General features: G+C 30.7%; 1 protein-coding gene across 1 annotated transcript in view; it reads right to left on the bottom strand.

Moving 5' to 3' along the window:
* Nucleotides 1-17,593: 17,593 nt before the first annotated feature.
* The window catches only part of HGTX (HGTX homeodomain transcription factor), a 144,956-nt gene continuing 143,497 nt past the window's right edge, over nt 17,594-19,052 (bottom strand). Inside the window, exon 3 of the mRNA XM_085956557.1 lies at nt 17,594-17,951. Coding sequence (XP_085812683.1) covers nt 17,748-17,951 — 204 coding nt within the window. The 3' untranslated portion in view covers nt 17,594-17,747. The remainder of the gene's footprint in view (nt 17,952-19,052) is intronic.

The raw sequence follows: 19,052 nt of genomic DNA, 5'->3' as shown, positions 1-19,052 counted from the left end.
TGAAAACAGTTTCAAATTTTCATTTAACAGAAACGTAATCACAGCATTACACATTAATGAATTTGTCATATTGAATTATTTACCATCTTTAAAATGTCCTATACTTAATTAATATTATAACGTATTATTATTAATGCAAATAAAATCATTATTTTAAAATTAGGTTAAAGCAATTAATAGTCTTCATAATACTTAAAAACTAAAATCTTATACTTACAGCTATAAGCAATTGATATTATAATTATATTAAGATAGCCGTCATTATAAAGCATTTAGTGAAATAAAATAAAATACAATACGTAATAATATATTATAGTATAAACATATACGTACCTAACTAATTGGAATAAGGACTAACTAATAAATATTTGTTTGGTGATGAAATGTGTTATTGTAAGTGCTTGTTGCTTCATATTATGTTGTTTTATGTTAATAATTTAGAATATTTGGTTTAATGTTCTTAATGATGTATTATGACATATTAATATCAAATTTCTTTATTTTTAATTTAATTGTTATTGAAAAAATATTATTGGATGGATAATTCAATGTATTGGTAGTTAATTTATGTCACCTTTTCAGTTTGTTTTGATAAATGCCTGTTTTATAAAGATTATTTAGTTGAAAATATTCCTATACTATAATTATAATTAATACAATGTCTTTCCATTAAGAATTGCCAGTTAATTCCATTAAAATGCTATATTATAGTTGGTATTGGTTTCAAAGTCTGTTACCACAGTAAAGGGCGATTTTGAAATACTCACAAGTGCGTTGCTGCAAATTGAATATTTTATTTTTGGAATATTAATAAATACTTAGAAAAGCGAACGGTGCAATAAAATTATTTAATTAACATTAAAATTCTTAGAAAACTATGTTTGTTAAGTACAAGATAAAAAGAACTTTTAATATACCTACCACGTTTTTAAGTTTTCTGTTGAACCATATAAACTTGACAATTCTATGTATTAATAATTTAGGACAATTAAGGCAATTATTGTCAACAAAACATTTGTTTGCTATTTTGCAACAAAACACAAATATATAATATTGAAATGTCATTTTGATTTCCATAGTAACGTACGAATAAATATTAATCATTTAGTTGCTAGGACCACCCTCTTAGCAACCAATAATAGTGGATTGGATTACGGATTTCTTCCGAAATAACTTTTCATACAAAACAGAATTAACTGAAAATGAATTCAATTCTACTTAAAGAGGGCTGAAAGTATTAAAAGAATGCATTGGCATCGTGTTCTGATATATTCTAAAAGTTTCAAATGTCAAGCTAGTCGGGAAGTTAGTTAAAATCGATTGCAAGATTTGTACTGGATAAACAACCACCGGACAAACAAGAATATGAGCTAAGAAAAACGTGGTAAAAATGGCTTCAGTTGAATATAACAGACTTTGGAACAAACCTTTATTTTAGTACTACTCAACTATACTGTTAATACAACTACTATACTATAGGGCCTATATGCTCCAAGCAGGAGCAAAATTCCTAATTTAACTACCTAGTGCCAATATGACGTGTATTATGTATCTAATTTTCATATAAACAATGCAACGTTATACATAATTTAATAAACGCATGATTATTGGTTGTCAGCCATGGGTGATTTTATTCCTTAATCCATCTCTCACCATCGCCGTTTTAAATGCTGATAAGATTTGTGTCGGCTGTCATAATGGTTATTGTCGTGGATGCATTTATACAGCTATCACAAAACTTCCACATAAACCGATCGGCAATAAAGCGTGCCATTAAACTGATTTTAACTTTTAACTCTATGCTCGGGATTCGAACCAGCGACCCTACGGTCCTGCCGAGAAATCGTGCGGGGGTTGGCCACAAAAATTGATCACCGCAGAAGACTATTAATAATACATTTTTATTAACAGTTTAATAATCTTCAGTTTGATATGTAATTAATTAATTTAAAAAAATAAAGCACACTTATTTAAAACAAAAAATTAATTTAATTGAAAATTTTTACCTTCCTACATTATTGAATCAATATTAGCTGGTGCTGATCAACTATTTTATGAAGGCCTCCAGTAGCTTTTTTCACTATTATCGCTCCCTAGCTCTTTGTTGCTACATACATTTTTGTCGAACTTCGATCCAGCGGGTTTGAGAGCGCTCTTACGGTCCTTTAGTACCCCTTGGGTACCACTGTATTTTTCTAACGGTTGTCCACTTGCCGAGTGACATGCCAGTTTATTTCATCATATTTGTGACCTCTATCACGTCTGCCTATTCTACTCATGTCTGCCTCAATATATATTTATGGTACTGTTCGGTTATCAGGAATACAGCGGAAAACACATTTTGAAAATACCCGATATACTGGATTATTTGTTATTTTGGGTTAGTTTAGGTTAGGTTAGGTTGGGTTAGGTTAGGTTAGGTTTGGTTTGGTTTGGTTAGGTTAACCTAACAAATAATCCAGTTTATCGGCTATTTTCAAAATGTGTTTTCCGCTGTATTCCTGACTGTATTCCAGTAGGTATATCGGGTATTTTCAAAATGTGTTTTCCGCTGTATTCCTGATAACCGAACAGTACCCTATTTATTTATTTAATGGTATTTCGGTGGTACGCCCAACATGCACCGTTTCATGATATGTTGTCGTATTCGTAGTTTATTTATGTTGTTTGGAGAGTCCATGATTCACATGAATACGCGAGCACTGGTAGCTCTCATGGATTGAACCATGGAAGGTTGTGATTGAGAATGTATCAAAAAAATTATGAGTAATTTAGATTCTCGTTTCTCGAGAATAGTTTTTTCAGAAATTTAGAGAACCACATTTCTTTAGAAATATCTAAAATTCTAAGTTTCAGAGAAATAGAAGCTCTAGTTGAACGCTTTACCGTTTAGGCACAATAAGAGGTCATTTTACTATTCAGGAGCCTAAGTGCTCTCAATGACAGTTTGGTCCTAATACCAATCTCACCATGAGAAGTTTGTTGTCGGATATAATATATATTATACGTAATATATATATGTGACATAAAAAGAATAATACAAAACATATTATAAATATCTATATTGCAGTGGACATACTAACAGATTTATCTGTGAGCATAGGCGCCGTCATTGTGGTGGAAGCATTCAAAATTTAAATTTCGAAGTAAATAGAACGACAGCGTTCCAAATATAAATCACTTTTCAGCGCGTGACCGTATCAAAAAATTGAGAAAAAATACAAAACCCCCATTGGGTGGATAACGATCGAACTCGAAGGGTGGGTGGAGGGCAATACCTATTGCGCATATTTGGAAAATGTCATTTCGCTGAATGAGTGACTTTTTTCGCTTTTGTTGTATCCGAAAGCAATTATTATTATGACCGGAATTTGCATTTCAAATTTCAAACGAAATGGTGTTTTTTTTAATCATGATGAAGGGTTGTTAGCTTATTATCTGTATGGCCGGGCAAACGTTCAATTTGCATTCATTAAATTCATGCTTGATCGTTTGCAATTAAATTGATAGAATTGCTAGATAACGGCATTTTTTGTTATTTTGTTAACAATACACCGTTTATATCGTCAGTTGTTTCGTGGTTATATGTGGCTTCTCATAATGGGTAGGATAACTGGTTCAATTCCTGATGTTTCAATACTCACATAATATTTGTTATTTTCACAAACCCATGCGACCTCGACATGGACGGGAGTGCACCGGAGCGCAGTTCTGGTTCATGAAATCGAATTGACCATTTAGTTATGTAGGCTTTATAATAATAAAAAACAAACTAATTTTTATAAAATATACAAAAAATGTTTGTAATAAAATAAATTTTTTTTTTTAATATTTTCTGAAAATTATCAAGCGATTCGTTTCGTAAAATATTCCATTTCGAGCGCTGGACTTTTTATGATGCGTTTCACTTCTGTAATCGGTGTTTCTTAGCCTGTTGACAGTAATTGTATAATACATATTATTAGAAATAATATGAAATTTTGCGTAATAGTTGTATCTTATACATTATATTGTCATCACTTCAGTTCTAACTAGTTGTAAATACGATTTTTAAAGTTTTGAGTAAATTGTGGCTGAAGGTTTAATACAAATTTGTAAATGTGATATTGTGTACTAGTTATATAACAAAACAAAAAACTACGCTTACCGACTCCTCTTCGTATTCTTATTTGTCACTAAAAACTATTAGGATCAGAGTTGGTCGGTTTAACAAGAGTGCAAGTGCAACTGGAGTTATGGTGAGGGTAGGTTCTAATTATTGGTTAATAGGATAGGTGTATATTTACTCGCGATCGAATTTTTACTAATACATATTAGCATTCAGTCTGTTAACACGTATCAGTATTGGTTCGATTGGCGAGTACTAATTACTTGTAACACTAAGCCCCTGTAAACACGCCTTTAAGAAGTGATGGTTTCACAAACAAATCGATGGCTCAGTTTTATAGTAGATACAACTAAGAATAATTAGTAGTTTTGAGTAATGGCTGATCAAAGTATTGACTCACCTATTAATACTGACTTGTAGAAAAGTGATAAAAACATCGGCTAATAATTTTTCGGAGTTGTAATTTTTTAGAACTGAGGATGAGCGATATACCTATGAATATAATGGCTAACATAACTCGAAAGTTGAAATCTTTGACTTATGGTATTAAAGAGCTGGGCTATCGAAATATTGTGTGTAATTATTAATTATCATAAAACTGTATCAGTATTAGTTCGACTGGAGATTTGTACTAAACCCATGTAAACAAGCCGTTACAATAAGGGTGATGGTTTAATCGTAAAATATGTATATTGTGTAATTATAAATTATTATAAATAAAACGGTGTTCTGTCTTGATGAATAACCGAAACTACACAGATTGTAATTTTCTCCATATAATAAATTAGAAATGAAATGACGATTTGTCATGCAATTAATATTATGTCATATCTAAATAGTTCATTAATATGTATAAGTTTAAAGTAATAGTGATATATCTATTTGTACGGTAGGTACAAAACTTTAAGGTTGCTAATTGTGTTTCAAAGACTATAAAAACAATGATGTAAAATAATTATTACGTCCGTATAATAACATATTATTCAGGTTGCCACAAAAGCCAACATATTAGTACCTACTGGTAGAAAAAATTCGAAGAACTAAATAATTAAATGCAGATCATTAAACAAGCTATTTGAGGAACGGTAAGAATTTCCAATCACAATACGATTGGTCATTAAATATTGTCGTGCAATAAAAATTGGAAACATTTTATTTACAAGGCGATGGAATGTTTGTTAAATTTTTAGCTGCTTAGCAATTAGGTGTTTCTTTGAGATTTATTGCCTTGTAAAAGGATGAGTCCGGTCAAATCCGTGCATGCAGGGTGTAAAACAGAAGTCGAAAACATTCTCATTATTGCATTATAATTATATTATCAAACAAAATAATTTCACTGTCATCATCATCATAAATAACTTTACCTACTGTAATATTTTGACAATCAATTGAGCGTAGTTATACACAAAGCAGCCAGGCCACAATTTTGAAAAAATGAGTTATTGTTATTTCCATAATCTCACACGTTTGTTTTACGTTCTGCACAAATCAGCCAAGCTGATATCATACAAAAATCTCATATAAATGCATTTTAAAGATTTTGCAAAACGCAGAATATGAGATTTTCGATCTGCGTAAAGCGACCAAGCTGCTGTCATACAAACATGTCATATAAATGCGTTTTAACAAATATGTCATTTTCGATCTGCATAAAGCAACCACATGTTAATATTATGTACTTAATTATTAAAATCCTGACTGTAAGGTGTATTTTTCTACATTCAATTAAAAAACATTATTTTCTCAATTGCATTATATGTTTTTAATTATTTATATATAATATATATTTTCATGTAAAAAATTAGTGCCAGGAAGCTAAATATTAATTTATAATTATTTATAAGTTTTTAGAATTATTTTCATAACTTTGAAATTCCCATAATACTTGAGTAATTTAGAAGGTTTTTTTTAAGGAAACAAATAATAAATAGAAAATAATAAAGATTTTCTTACAAAAATAAGAGTTAGGCGTATTCCAGAATGAATATTCTAAGAAACGGTTTTGCACAATACAGCCTGGACCGCTAAAATAGCAAAATTTTATAGATTTTGTGATTGTATCTCTTTAAAAGTTACACAAAATTATATATATAATATCTATCATTCAAAAAGTATAAACATTATACAGAGGCTTTGTGGATTTAAAGAAACACAATTTACATAAAAGTGCTTCTGTCTCTGTTTGAGGTATGTGTGGACTGGCTGCTTTGCGTATAACTACACTCAATTAACGTCTACATTTCAGACGAGTATCACGAGTTCACTGATTGTCTCTTCTTTGAACAGTGTGCTCTGCGGATTATATTTACAGTTTTTAGCACATGCGTATTTGGTTCCATATATATTGTACCAAGTATATATTCCATTATTGTTTTTACGCGTTATGCCCAGCATGTACCTACATATTCTTATCACTTACAAAGGTACCTATCTATATCGCTGTTGTTTTGAAGTGTTTTGAAAGTTGTCAGGTGTATTTTTAAATGTATCTGAAACCGTGGACTCGCAATATTGTTTATTGAAGTAGAGATGGCATTTAAATTGGATTTATTGGTATATATATTTTGTTAGTAATGTATCCATACAACACATTTCTTAAATATTGTGGTCATGTAGGATGATAAAAAATACTGTATAAAAATGGGGCGGCATTTTGTCTAGGGACTTCACTGGACGAATGCGTTGTTTATAAAGTCATATTATAATTTAAATAAATTAAATACATACAATAATATAAAAAAAATATACACACCTCAATCCAAATATAATAATATAAGTATTAAATATAATAATATGCTTCTTATAAAAGTTTGCCGTCCCATGATGCGTTCAAACGGTTCTCCCGGATTGCTCTGACATAAAACTAACCACGATACGTCAATCTGTCTGTGTATATATTATAACACAGGTATATTCAAATCACCTTAGTGTGCGGTACACAAAAATAAATTTCGGTTCACGAAGCAGGCTTTAAAATTTAAGTGTAACTTAATTTATGTTCCCCACCTTGTTACCAGTGCTTAATATTTTGAGTTTTTTTAGGTGAGCGGCAATAAACGTGTTTTCATTACATTTTTATGAGAATCTTGTTTTTAGTTTTGCATTAACACGGAGAAGGCATGTTATTTTCAACACTTGGTTTTTATTGAAATGTCTATCGAATTGTATTTAATTAAATTAGTAATAGCTCTATAGTTCAGAGGTACTACTTGTAGTCATGTTTTTTATTTTTTTATTTTGAATAAAAAAACTTCGACAGACGTGTATATACACGGTGACGACTCATGGACCACATTAGACTAATATCGTCACCTCAATACTTCTTCGACCATGTCCGATCCTAATACGATCATATGGGCCTCCACAGAGTGGAGGTTTGTATTAACAGATTTTGTTTTTTACGAGAAATGGATGTCGCCACTTGCTCAACCTATTAGGTCCATACTCTGACTCATACACAAATTGAAAAACAATATGTGTACTTGTCAGACCCAGGATTCGAACCTGGGACTCATGACGTTATAGGCCGATGCTTAAGCCGCGCGGCCATCGTGGGTGAAGTAAACTTTTGGTCTTCTCCATCACTTTTATTAGACAGGCAAAATCAGTAAAATTTTCATTTTTTTAGTCATCTATACTGAAAACTTGTAGGGTATGTTTACTATACCAATCTTTTGATTCCCAAGTTTTTTATGGCTTAAGCCGCGCGGCTATAACTAGATAACTAGATTTGGTCATTGTTGGGAAAATAAAATTTAAAATTAACATGATCAACGTAAATCTAGTCTATAATTATTATTTTAAATAAAAATGGAAAATTAGTTGTGATTTGTCTAATTGGGAACAATTAAATGAAAAAAAATTGTAGATAATATTTTATTGTATTTATTTAATGCATTTATGGTTTTAAGTTATCCAATATTTTCTAACAAAAAAATAATACAGTTCCCATTAACTTTTGACTAACCTAGTTTCATCATTTTGTAGAGAATGAAATTTAATGTAGAACCATATTCAATAGCGATCTCAAAAACAGTGAGAATCAAGTTATCTAGTTGTATTATTGAGATGACGGTATAATACTATAATATAATCAATTTTATGTTTATTTTTATAATAGGAAAAACTTGTAAATGTGGTGTTTACTGTTTTTTTTTTAGACGCCAATGTTGAATATGGAAGGAGGTAGCATCGAGGATGTCCAAGGCTGCAAATAATGAGGGACCGAGAAGAGTGGACGAAATTAGGATGGGGATCGACTCCATAACACGGTAAAAAAAGTAAAAATCAGTGCACCGAATCAGTTAAGTAGACCCTACAAATGTTTAAAATTGAAAAAAACGATGTCCACCTGATCCTAAACGACCTAAACTCATCCCCCCCGCATTACATGGACATAATATTATTATCTTTACGAATGAAACCAGTCATCGTTGATCATGCAAAAAAATAAATACTTATTGGAAATTATTATCATTACATACATATTATTATGTAATGATAATTATTGTATTCTTATGTACCTACTCAACTTTTCACTATGAATTTTATTGTCAACTAACAGTATAGGTATAGAGAACATTAATAAATAATGCCAAATAATAAGCTCCAATTCTAAATTAGATTTGTCGATTTTTCATTTGAGTATATCTGACCACAGAGTATAATAATATGTTGCCTTACCATACCGATTAGAGCATTAATTATAATTCGGGTGTCCCAATAAAGTCACTGCCGCTATGCATGATGACAATTTGATGCCGGGGTCGAAATAATTACCAGAGGCTAATTTAAATTTGAATTTGTTAATGCATTATCATTGCATTTGATTTCATGCGTTGTTAATGTTATGATGAGTCTGCATTTGTATTCTAATTCAATCATCATAAAAAAGACGAACTAACGTTTAATACTAATAAAGTTTTAAATATAAATACTATGTTGTTTTACTTAGATGGTTAAGTACAATGAATTATTATTATTAATTAAGTTATTATTTTTTTATTCAACACTTAATATTATACAAGATTTACGAATGTTCGATTCATATTAATGAAAATTTATCAATTTTAAAATCATAGAAATAAACGGAAGATAGACTGGTTTAAACTTACACCTTTCACTGTCAAGGTGAGTGGTCTTGTTCGTTGATACGAGTAGTAATCCATAATATTATAACCATAACCCCCTTAAGGGGCGGGGGGCTGACAGGGCTCTAGTCAGGGAGCCTGGGCTCAGGTTAGTCCCGGCACGGTGGGTCGACGAGATAAGTGAGATAAACAAACATCATAAATTTGCACTAATAGAAATCGATTTTACTTCAAGGAAAATATATTATGTGTTTGGATAATTAATTGTCTGTCTATACCGGACAACTCCATAATTTAAGAGGATATATTGATTGAGGTCCCGTACAATTTTTTTCTTGTTTGTCCAAGAATTTCAACTAACTTTCCGACTAGCTAGATATTTGAAACTTTTAGAATATATCAGAACACGATGGGAATGCATTTTTTAATACTTTTGGCCATCTTTAAGTAGAATTGAATTAACCCTACACTGCATAGTGATGCCATTTGGCATCATGATATTTTAATGCAAATATTACTAACCCCATCTACGAATTCGTTTTTGAAATGTTTTACTATGTTTCATTAGTAAATATACTAAGTAATTAGTAGTACAGTTAATTAGCAGATGTCTCCAAATTTTTACAAAACTTCAAATAAGCTCTGACGGAAGTGAAAATGGTTAAACCTGAAATTAACCTGTTTCAAATATGCTTTTTAGCCAAAAAAAGTCCATTTAAGAACATAAAAAAAAATATTTCGTGATACTTTTCTACTACATTTCGTGGTACTTTATGATTCTATTATCATTTTAATGCTGAATATCAAATATATAGAAATAATTCGAAAAATGTTTGTGATGCCATTTGGCATCATCATGCATTAACGTACTGCTTTTTGCGTGTACTGCAGTAATGATTTGGTTCTCAATTTCTAATTTCTTAACCAGAATGAATTTCAGAAAACGAGCATTGAATGACAAGGAGAAGACAAAACAAAAACTGTTTGAAAAATTGTCATATCTTTAAAAAATCAAAAAAATGTACTTCACCTTATTGCATGCAGATGCCATTTGGCATCATATTGTTTATTTGAATAAAAAAATACAAAAAGTTAATATTTTTTTTTTAATATTTTTCCTATGGTTTTTATCATAATTCACAACACATATATTTTTTTCGTTAAAAAAGAAAATGTCATGCAGTGTAGTTACTTAATTCTGTTTTGTATGTTTCGGAAAAAAATCATTAAAGGTAATATTTACTACTCACTATTATTGGTTGCTAAGTGGGTCCTAGCAACTAAATTATTAATATATACGTGCGTTACTATGTAAATCAATATGAAATGTCAAAATGATATTTCAGTATTCTATATTTATTAATACATAGAATTGTCAAGTTTATATGAAAAACAGACAAGAAAATTTAAAAACGTGGTATATAAAAAGTTATTTTTATCTTGTAATTATGTATGTACAATTAACAGTTCTGAAGAATTATGTTTGAAAAAAATATGTAATTATTAATATATAGTACATAGCATTAAAAAAAGAAAATTACCTATTACACCAACTCCTGAGCAGACCTTGAGAACTCTAGAGAGTGAAGATTATAATAAAAAACTTTTTTTAGAAGAATCATTATTAATTATTAGTTGCCTAATACATTGAGCACTTGCTCAGGATCAAATACTCATTGATAAATTTTACGTTAATTTTCCTACAACCCTGGTTTCAAAGACGTGCACTCTTAAACTACTACTGAACATATATTTTCCTTCATTACTTTAAAAGATTTTTTACTGTAATGTATATCACAATATAACTGCAATAATCAGAATTAATAAAATAGGAAGATAATAATATTATTATCATCTATTGATCAATAGTAAAAATAATTCAATACATAGTAAGTGATTGAGTTATATAGCCAGAATTATTTCCCAATAATTGAAAAATACATAGTTTTTTGTCTTCAAGGATCCTCTCTCAAAAAAATATTTATTACAAAACATATTTATTCTCGTATCTATCATTTGTTGAATTAGAATAATATGTACATATTTTAATATTAACATGGAAATATTTAATACATCCTTCTAGATGTATTAAATATTTTATTAATTAGCTATTAATTAGGCACTTACATTGCTGTATCATTAAAAGCTCAAAATACCTTCTTTACTATACAAATAATATAATACTTAATAATTATTAAATTTATAACTTTCAGTAACAACATTAGATCCTTGTGTTTAATTTTGATTTAAGCTATTTAAAGCTCATCATAATGTTAATGCTGGAATTACAATTAGCTCCAATTGAAGTCTCATAAATCAATTTTGTATGTTTGGTTAAGTGAAGGCGCCATCATATTTTTTATTACCTAATAGAGATTTAATGGCATGCTGATTATATCAACATTTTGGTGCTTACTGTATTTTCTTTGTTAATAATAATTTCATATCGTCAGCGGTCATTCCCATACCATCCATTACAACCTCATAATTACATTAACACCATCATCATATTTCATGGCGTAACAGCAACTGGTGGGGTCTGAACTCTTCTAATTATCATCCTCATTCTGTTCTTTCCTCCGCTATCCCTCTGCATTACGAGATGTTGATTGTTCATGTCTCCTGGATTATACTAACCAACCACCGCAACGCCAACCTCTCAACAATCATCCAACCAGACGGTATTGCATCAATAACTTTTCAGGCTGGTCGAACCAATTTCATTCATTCCACAAGAGTACCACATCTTAGTCGGAAGTCTGTTATTTTGGCAGCAGGCGCGCACACATAAAATGGTTTGGGGGGAGTCCATTTCGAAAAAATATTCATAATCTATTATGTATTGGCGACTCTCGTGGTGCAGTTCGTAAGGCGTTGGCCATTCCACCCGAGAGTTCTGGATTCGATTCCCGGAGAGGATATAATATTTATGTAATTTTCTTAAACCCTAGGTGTTTGTGATTGTTCAAAAATTACTAACAACCACCTTATACAAAAAATCAAGGACAAGGTTATTAATAGTTATTCTAAAAGAAAATCTATTATGTATTGATTTTAGTGCGGCAAAATGAAGCGGGATTAATAAAATCTAGCAGGTGCCACTGATTTCCACATTTACTCCAGCTAAAATTTCTTACTAGCTTCTCATCGCTTTAACCGCGGACCGTCACATTTTCCCGGGTACATTTCTAATACCCAGATACTTATTTTTAGTCTAAAAATAAACACCAGAATTGCAGCTTTAACTAAGAGTGCTCACCATGGCGGGCATTTTTAAATAGAATTATGTAAACTCTACGTAGGTAACTATACTATATCCTATTCTTATAGCTTCCCATCGCTTCACCCACGGGCCTTTTTTCCACCCTCATTTTTTTCATCTCCATTCCCCATACCCAGAGACTCTGTACTTTGAGTCTAAAAATAAATACCTGGACTGCAGCTATATCTAAGAGTGCTCACCAACAAGTTATTGCATACTATTTATCGAATGCGCATGGCCTTAACGATCGTAATTACTAAAATCATTAGTGTCCGTTTGTATCATATGTGATGTTTTCACTTTTAGATATGCCGCTTCATAATATTTAAGCAACAATTAGACTCCCCGGATTGTTGTAATAATTCATGTGTATCACGGGTCTTCCAGTGGCCATAGTTGTAGAATGACAAGAGGATTAGGGCCAACTCGGCCAACCCGTTGAAAAGGCTGTTCGAGAGCCAAATCATTTTGGTCCTGACGAAGAAAAAGTACCTAATATTCTATTTTTTACCTTAATATAACAATCACGCGATGCTCTTAAAATCCCAAGTTAGGATACAAGGATTCACGATCATTTTTGAGGATGACAAATTACGAAAGAAACACACTACATCTATCATTTTATTCAAATAAAACTGCGGTGAGTGCACTTGGTTCCCATCAACTACCAAGTTACGGATGTGACGAGTAGGTTTCAGGAAAACTTCCGGACTAGAACTATAACTATGACTTTTCGTGTATACTATCGTCGCAGGTAGACCAATCACAAAATAATCTGCGTTTTTAATATCAAATATACGGTAAGTACTTGAATATCTATAAATTTACTCCACTGATAAAAATAGTTATGTACCGCTGATTAAAAGCATGTCCGGAAACTTGTACGTATGCAGTTTACCGTATCACACTTCACCGTGAAATATTGTATCGGAAATAATATATGGCCGTATATTAAAGACCTCTTTGGGTCGTATAGTACCTACTGACATAAAATTTATGTCTAAATAAAACACGGTTCTTGTCGGTTTACACTTTACAGAAAGCCAACAGTAAACAATTTTTGAAAATAACTGATATACTGGATTATTTGTTAGGTTAGGTTAGATTTTTATTCTTGAATTTTGCCAAAATTACCTATGAAAATTGAATTACTATTCATATTGAATCTAATAAAATTGGAGACCGTAAGTGTAGTATACAGTCATCTGTTTCCGATACGAAAGCATACGGCGAACTGTTCCACGGTGAAATGTTTTACATACAATTTACATATAACCGATTAAAAGCACACATTAAATTTAAAAAAATGAATTTGACCTAGCATGAAAAAAATGTGACCCCACAACAGTACGTAATGTTAAATCTTTTATTACTCTATTAAAAAAAGTTTATTCGAATTCTCGCGGAGCCAGGATTCCGCAAAATTCCAACTGGGAATCACTGATTTAAATAAATTATTTAAAAAAATATTTTTTATTTTCACATACTAAATGATTTCTGTCTACTGAAGGTAGTAGGTATATATGGAAAATTACATCTCATTCAATCCAGTTTGTAAGCCCTGAGCAATTGTAACCTTTATCAATTATAATATATGTATACTTACATATAGGTAATCTAAATAATATGCCAAGACTCTAAACATGCATCAAGTAGAATTTTATTTAAAACTTTAAATCCATATGTATAAAAAATTAACTCCACTTCGAGATTCTATGATAAAAAAATATAGATCATGTAGGAGTATAAACATGTTTACATATATGTGTCGGTATATGTTTAATATATGTATGAAGCGGCAGACGACGGAAGCGGTGCAAATCTTACGCGCGTTTTCCGCCACTCAGATTTCCGACATTTCACCCACTAGACTTTTCCACCCTTATCTCGATCCCTTCCACTCCCCTCACCCTGTCTCCCTCCCTGCGACGCTGTTCCCACACCGACGATCCGTGTTTAACATTTATAACTACATCCTAGAAAGTGGAACCTACATCCTTTCACTTCATCAACCGGAAATGGGCCTTGGGTGCCTCATTATTAAGGGTTAATATCCCGCGGCGAGGGCTGAGAGCGCCACAGGGGGTGCGGATTGAAAGGTCCCCACCGGAAGCGGTTGCCATGGTTACCGGGAAAACTCAGGGGTAGACCTCCTTCCCTCTGCTTCTGTGGGATCACGTGATAACGACTGTCATGGCTTCTTTCGACGGAAAGTATCGCTACATTTATAAATGGGAATGTATCCATAATACACAGACACTGATTTTAAAATATATTATATTTTGATACATTTAGCATAAGTATATTATGCAAACTGTCCAAAAATATGATTTGGTAGATTGACTAGAACTGTTTATCTTTTAATTAAAAGCGTTATTTTTATAGATTTTATTTAATTATTACATTTTTTCAATTCATATTTGGGTAAAATATTTTCAAGGAAAATAAAATAAAAATCTTCTTTCGGAACATGGTTTTCATAGTTTTATTAATTTACAAATATTCTTAAATATATAGTTTATACACACAGCTACTTATATATTATGTATATATATAATATTATAGCGATATTAATATAATAGTTGTATAAGAAGTGTTTTGTGGAGTAGAGCAAAATAGTACATGCAGCGTTTTATTATGCTTAAATGGGCGAAATTGTAAGATTTATTTTATTAATGAAGATTTGCAATAAAACCAAAAGAAAGTTTTGATTATTATTAAGATTAAACTGGGAAGTCATATTATTTTGATCAATGACAACATCTTTATTGAAAGGATAGTTGTTTTAATGGCATTTCAATTTAAGAGTTTAAAATTAAAAAAATATAAGGTCTTTAAAGACAATACTTATATTTTTTTCGGATTTTAAATTATAATCAAATGTGTTAAAATAAATTTTGTTTTTTGAATAGTGTGTAAGTAATTTATTAGTATTTGTATTTTTTCATAATGGTTTTTAATTAATGTATTTTTTTACCATATTAATTATCAATGAAAGAAGACCAATACTAAAAGCGTAATTACTAATGGGACCAGGTGTTTTAATTCGTCTAGAAAAAATATTATTCAATGAAAAAATTTATTAATTTTTCTGATCCAAGTTTGTTTTACTAATAATCCAAGTCATCTTTTGTGGGTGAAATGAATTTTAATTAAAAATTATTAGAAGGCGTTTTAGGATTTTTTTAAAATAATTCTCAAGTATCTACATAAAAAAAATCTCTTATAAATGCTAGATTATTAAAGATCATAAATACATAATTATTTCTATGATTGCACTGGACAAACTTAAATAAGTAGATAGGTAGGTATACACAATATATTGTATCAATGTTAACGAAATCAGAAACATTTTCGTTTAATAATTATACTTTGAAATCACTTAAATTACTGAGAAAGAATATTTAAAAAATAAAATATTATAAATTGTATTGTTAATTTGTAATATCGTGGCATTACCGCCAAAAGTTGGTAAGTCTCGAAATAATATTATGGAGTATGCCCTCTTAAATTTGGCATAAAGCTAATTTCTCTGTGCTTAATGTGCATGTTCTATATATCAGATGAACTTGATTTTTTTCTATCATAAGTAATATTTATATAATATAGATACATAATCCATTATACAATACCATCATAAATCGTCAGTTCAAATTTAGAACTAAACTGTCAGTATAAAAAGTATTGAATGACATGTCAAATATTAGCATGTGGCGCCGTCACTCAGCTGACAATTTTTATATACTGGTAGATTTATAGCTTTAAATACCTAAACTATCGACTTATCAACATTTGGCAGCAACCTCACGATGTACTTTATGGAAGGTAAATGATATTTTAGTTTTGTATTCGTAAGAGGTGGAGTATTAAATTTGTATGAAAATAATTAAATAATCAAAAGTAACAAAAATCTTTAAATAATCGTGGCTGTACAACATCGAAATTGAAGCTTTTATAATAGTTAAGTTTATAATATACTTTATTGTAAATTTAATATAAGAGACAGTTAAAAGATTTTTTTATCTTACAAAATGCCTAATGAAGAAATTCTCTAAGCACAAATAACATTATATTGTGTCTTATTTCTTAATTATTTCTAATACACAAATTAATTATGCTTAATTTTTACATAAATTACTTATCGTTATATGGTTTGATTATTTTATTATATATAAATACATAACCTGAATAATTATTTGACAAAACCATATTATAATAAGGTATTCAGTAAAATGTCGATATTAATAAAGACGAGCAAATTACAATATTTAATTATTATTTATAGTAGATCACAATATTTTATAACTAATTAAATAATCTCAGCATCACTTTTATTATTCCTATACATAAATAATTTAAACTCACAATATAAACTAAAAGTGTCTTTATCACTAAATTCATTAAATATTGTTTTTTTTAAATCACTGAGGTTTTTTAACCAATGTTTTTCTTATCAGCCATTATAAATACATAAATTTCATTATTATATAAATCTGTATGCGGAAGTCAAAAGGTGATAAGTCTAAAATCACTACATTTCTTGAGACCCAAAATAAATTTGATTTCAGCAGCGTTGACTCATTTACTCGAATATGAATTATGGTTAATATACGTGTTTATAAGCACAGTAACTATTTATAACAAAATCAGATATATCTACCTTTTACTTTCACACACAGATATATGACTATAATTTTTTTAATGCACAGAATTTCATTTGACTTTAAATTATCTTTTTCAAATATACATGAATGCAGGCATATATAAATTATTTGCTCGATGAGATATTACTTAAATCCGCTGTTTTATTATAAATATAACGTTTTATTTTAACTAAGCGAATTATACAGCATGTGGCAGCCTTTTGTATCATATTTCAAAGAGTGTATTAAACTACGATGTCAATGGTATTTATTACATTAAAAACCATTTTGTATGTAGATAGTATTGATTTTACCAGTAAAAATATTTGAAATATTTTTTAAGATTTAAAAAAACTTTTAATTAAAATATTTTTAAATTGCGCTGTATTTACAATAAATTCAAAGTGCATTTTTATTAAATGTATTATGTGGCTATTTATTAATAACTCGCAATACTGTTAATTCGTACACCAATAATGTATTGGCGTGATTGTTTCACATTCACTTCAAACACCATTTTGTCGTATAAAGCGTCCCAAACGGTGTCTGTAGGACAAGTTTTAGTCTTTATTTGACACTTTTTAATGCCAATACAATTCGCGTTCCATTTTCAAATCGACTTCAGATTGCGCGACTCAAGAGCGCTACGGCCTGTGATGGTGCAGTTCCCTCCTCAGTCGCTTAGCGGCGCTGTCGTCGTCGGGCTCGCTGCTGTCTCTGCCGCAGTCATCGTCGTCGATTGGTTGCTCATCACACTCTTCGCCAAGTTCCTCTTGCTTGCGTTTCGCGGTCGCCATTTCAGCTGCATGTTTCTTACGCCATTTTGTCCGTCTGTTTTGGAACCATACCTGTAAGAAAGAAAAAAGAACATGATTAATATTCTATATTTTAGCCATTTTTCTTGACCTCCCAACAACAAACTGAAATACGTATATTGATGATTTACCGCGGTATAGACATTATAATTATGATGAAAATCCTAAGTGGGAAAATCGTGAGAGCCTTGTCGGATACAGGATTTAAAAAAAAAAGTTCTCTAATGCGCTAGTTAGATAGCAGAGTAGCTTGCGCGGTATAGTTTGTGCAAACTACTTTTACAGTGCTTTTCGGATTGCGCGAGCTACAGTTTTCCCGTTCGTACAAACGGGCTTCCCGATACAAACTGGTTTGCGCAGGTAAGCTTGTGGTAAAGCATGATCTTGTGGTAAAACAAGCCGGTGCTTTAGACCACGGAACGCCTGAAATTATGGCAATCTTTAATTGCGTAATGCCTATTCCAATTAGTACAAGCTGTATCTTTAAAAAAAATAACAATGAATGTTCCGAGTCTATAAGGTAAAGACGAAAATATGGGAATGGGATGACTGGCCTCCGGACAATTGGACGCCGCAGTGTCGTAGACACGTATACAGAACGTTGACGAGGTATTTTAATCAGTTTCTATCTACTACGTAGTAGTTTGAATTCATTTTACTCTAAAACTAATGTATTCTTTATCACGGATTGAGAATTACCATGCCTAAGGCTTTATATAAAATTAAAAGCTCTTTTTTCGTTAGAACTTAAACATATGCACGATTAAATCATTGTTTACGTCTGCATATTTACATTCTCAACAACTCTATTAAATCATAATATAATCATTTAAATATAAATAATAATATTGAATATTTTCTTAAGTACCTATAAGTACCTAACGTATATTTATTTTCGAATTCCGTGGCGTCCAGTTATCCGGTGCCAAATCGTCCTAGACCCGAAAATATCTATTCCGGGACAGAAAAGTTTTTCTTTATCACAGGGGTTGATGAGTCATAAATATCGACGATGATATTTTTTCATATTTTCATGGATTAGAATCATACCTAATATGAAAGGATGTTTAGATTTGAGTGAACAGGTTATCTACCCCACTGCTTCTCTTAGGGAAATGTGGGGACTGCGCCAAT

The sequence above is a fragment of the Rhyacophila brunnea genome, unplaced genomic scaffold (assembly GCF_057557595.1).
Source record: "Rhyacophila brunnea isolate RB1 unplaced genomic scaffold, BYU_Rbru_1.0 scaffold_6, whole genome shotgun sequence".
NCBI lineage: Eukaryota > Metazoa > Arthropoda > Insecta > Trichoptera > Rhyacophilidae > Rhyacophila > Rhyacophila brunnea.
This window is presented reverse-complemented; position numbering and strand designations above follow the sequence as displayed.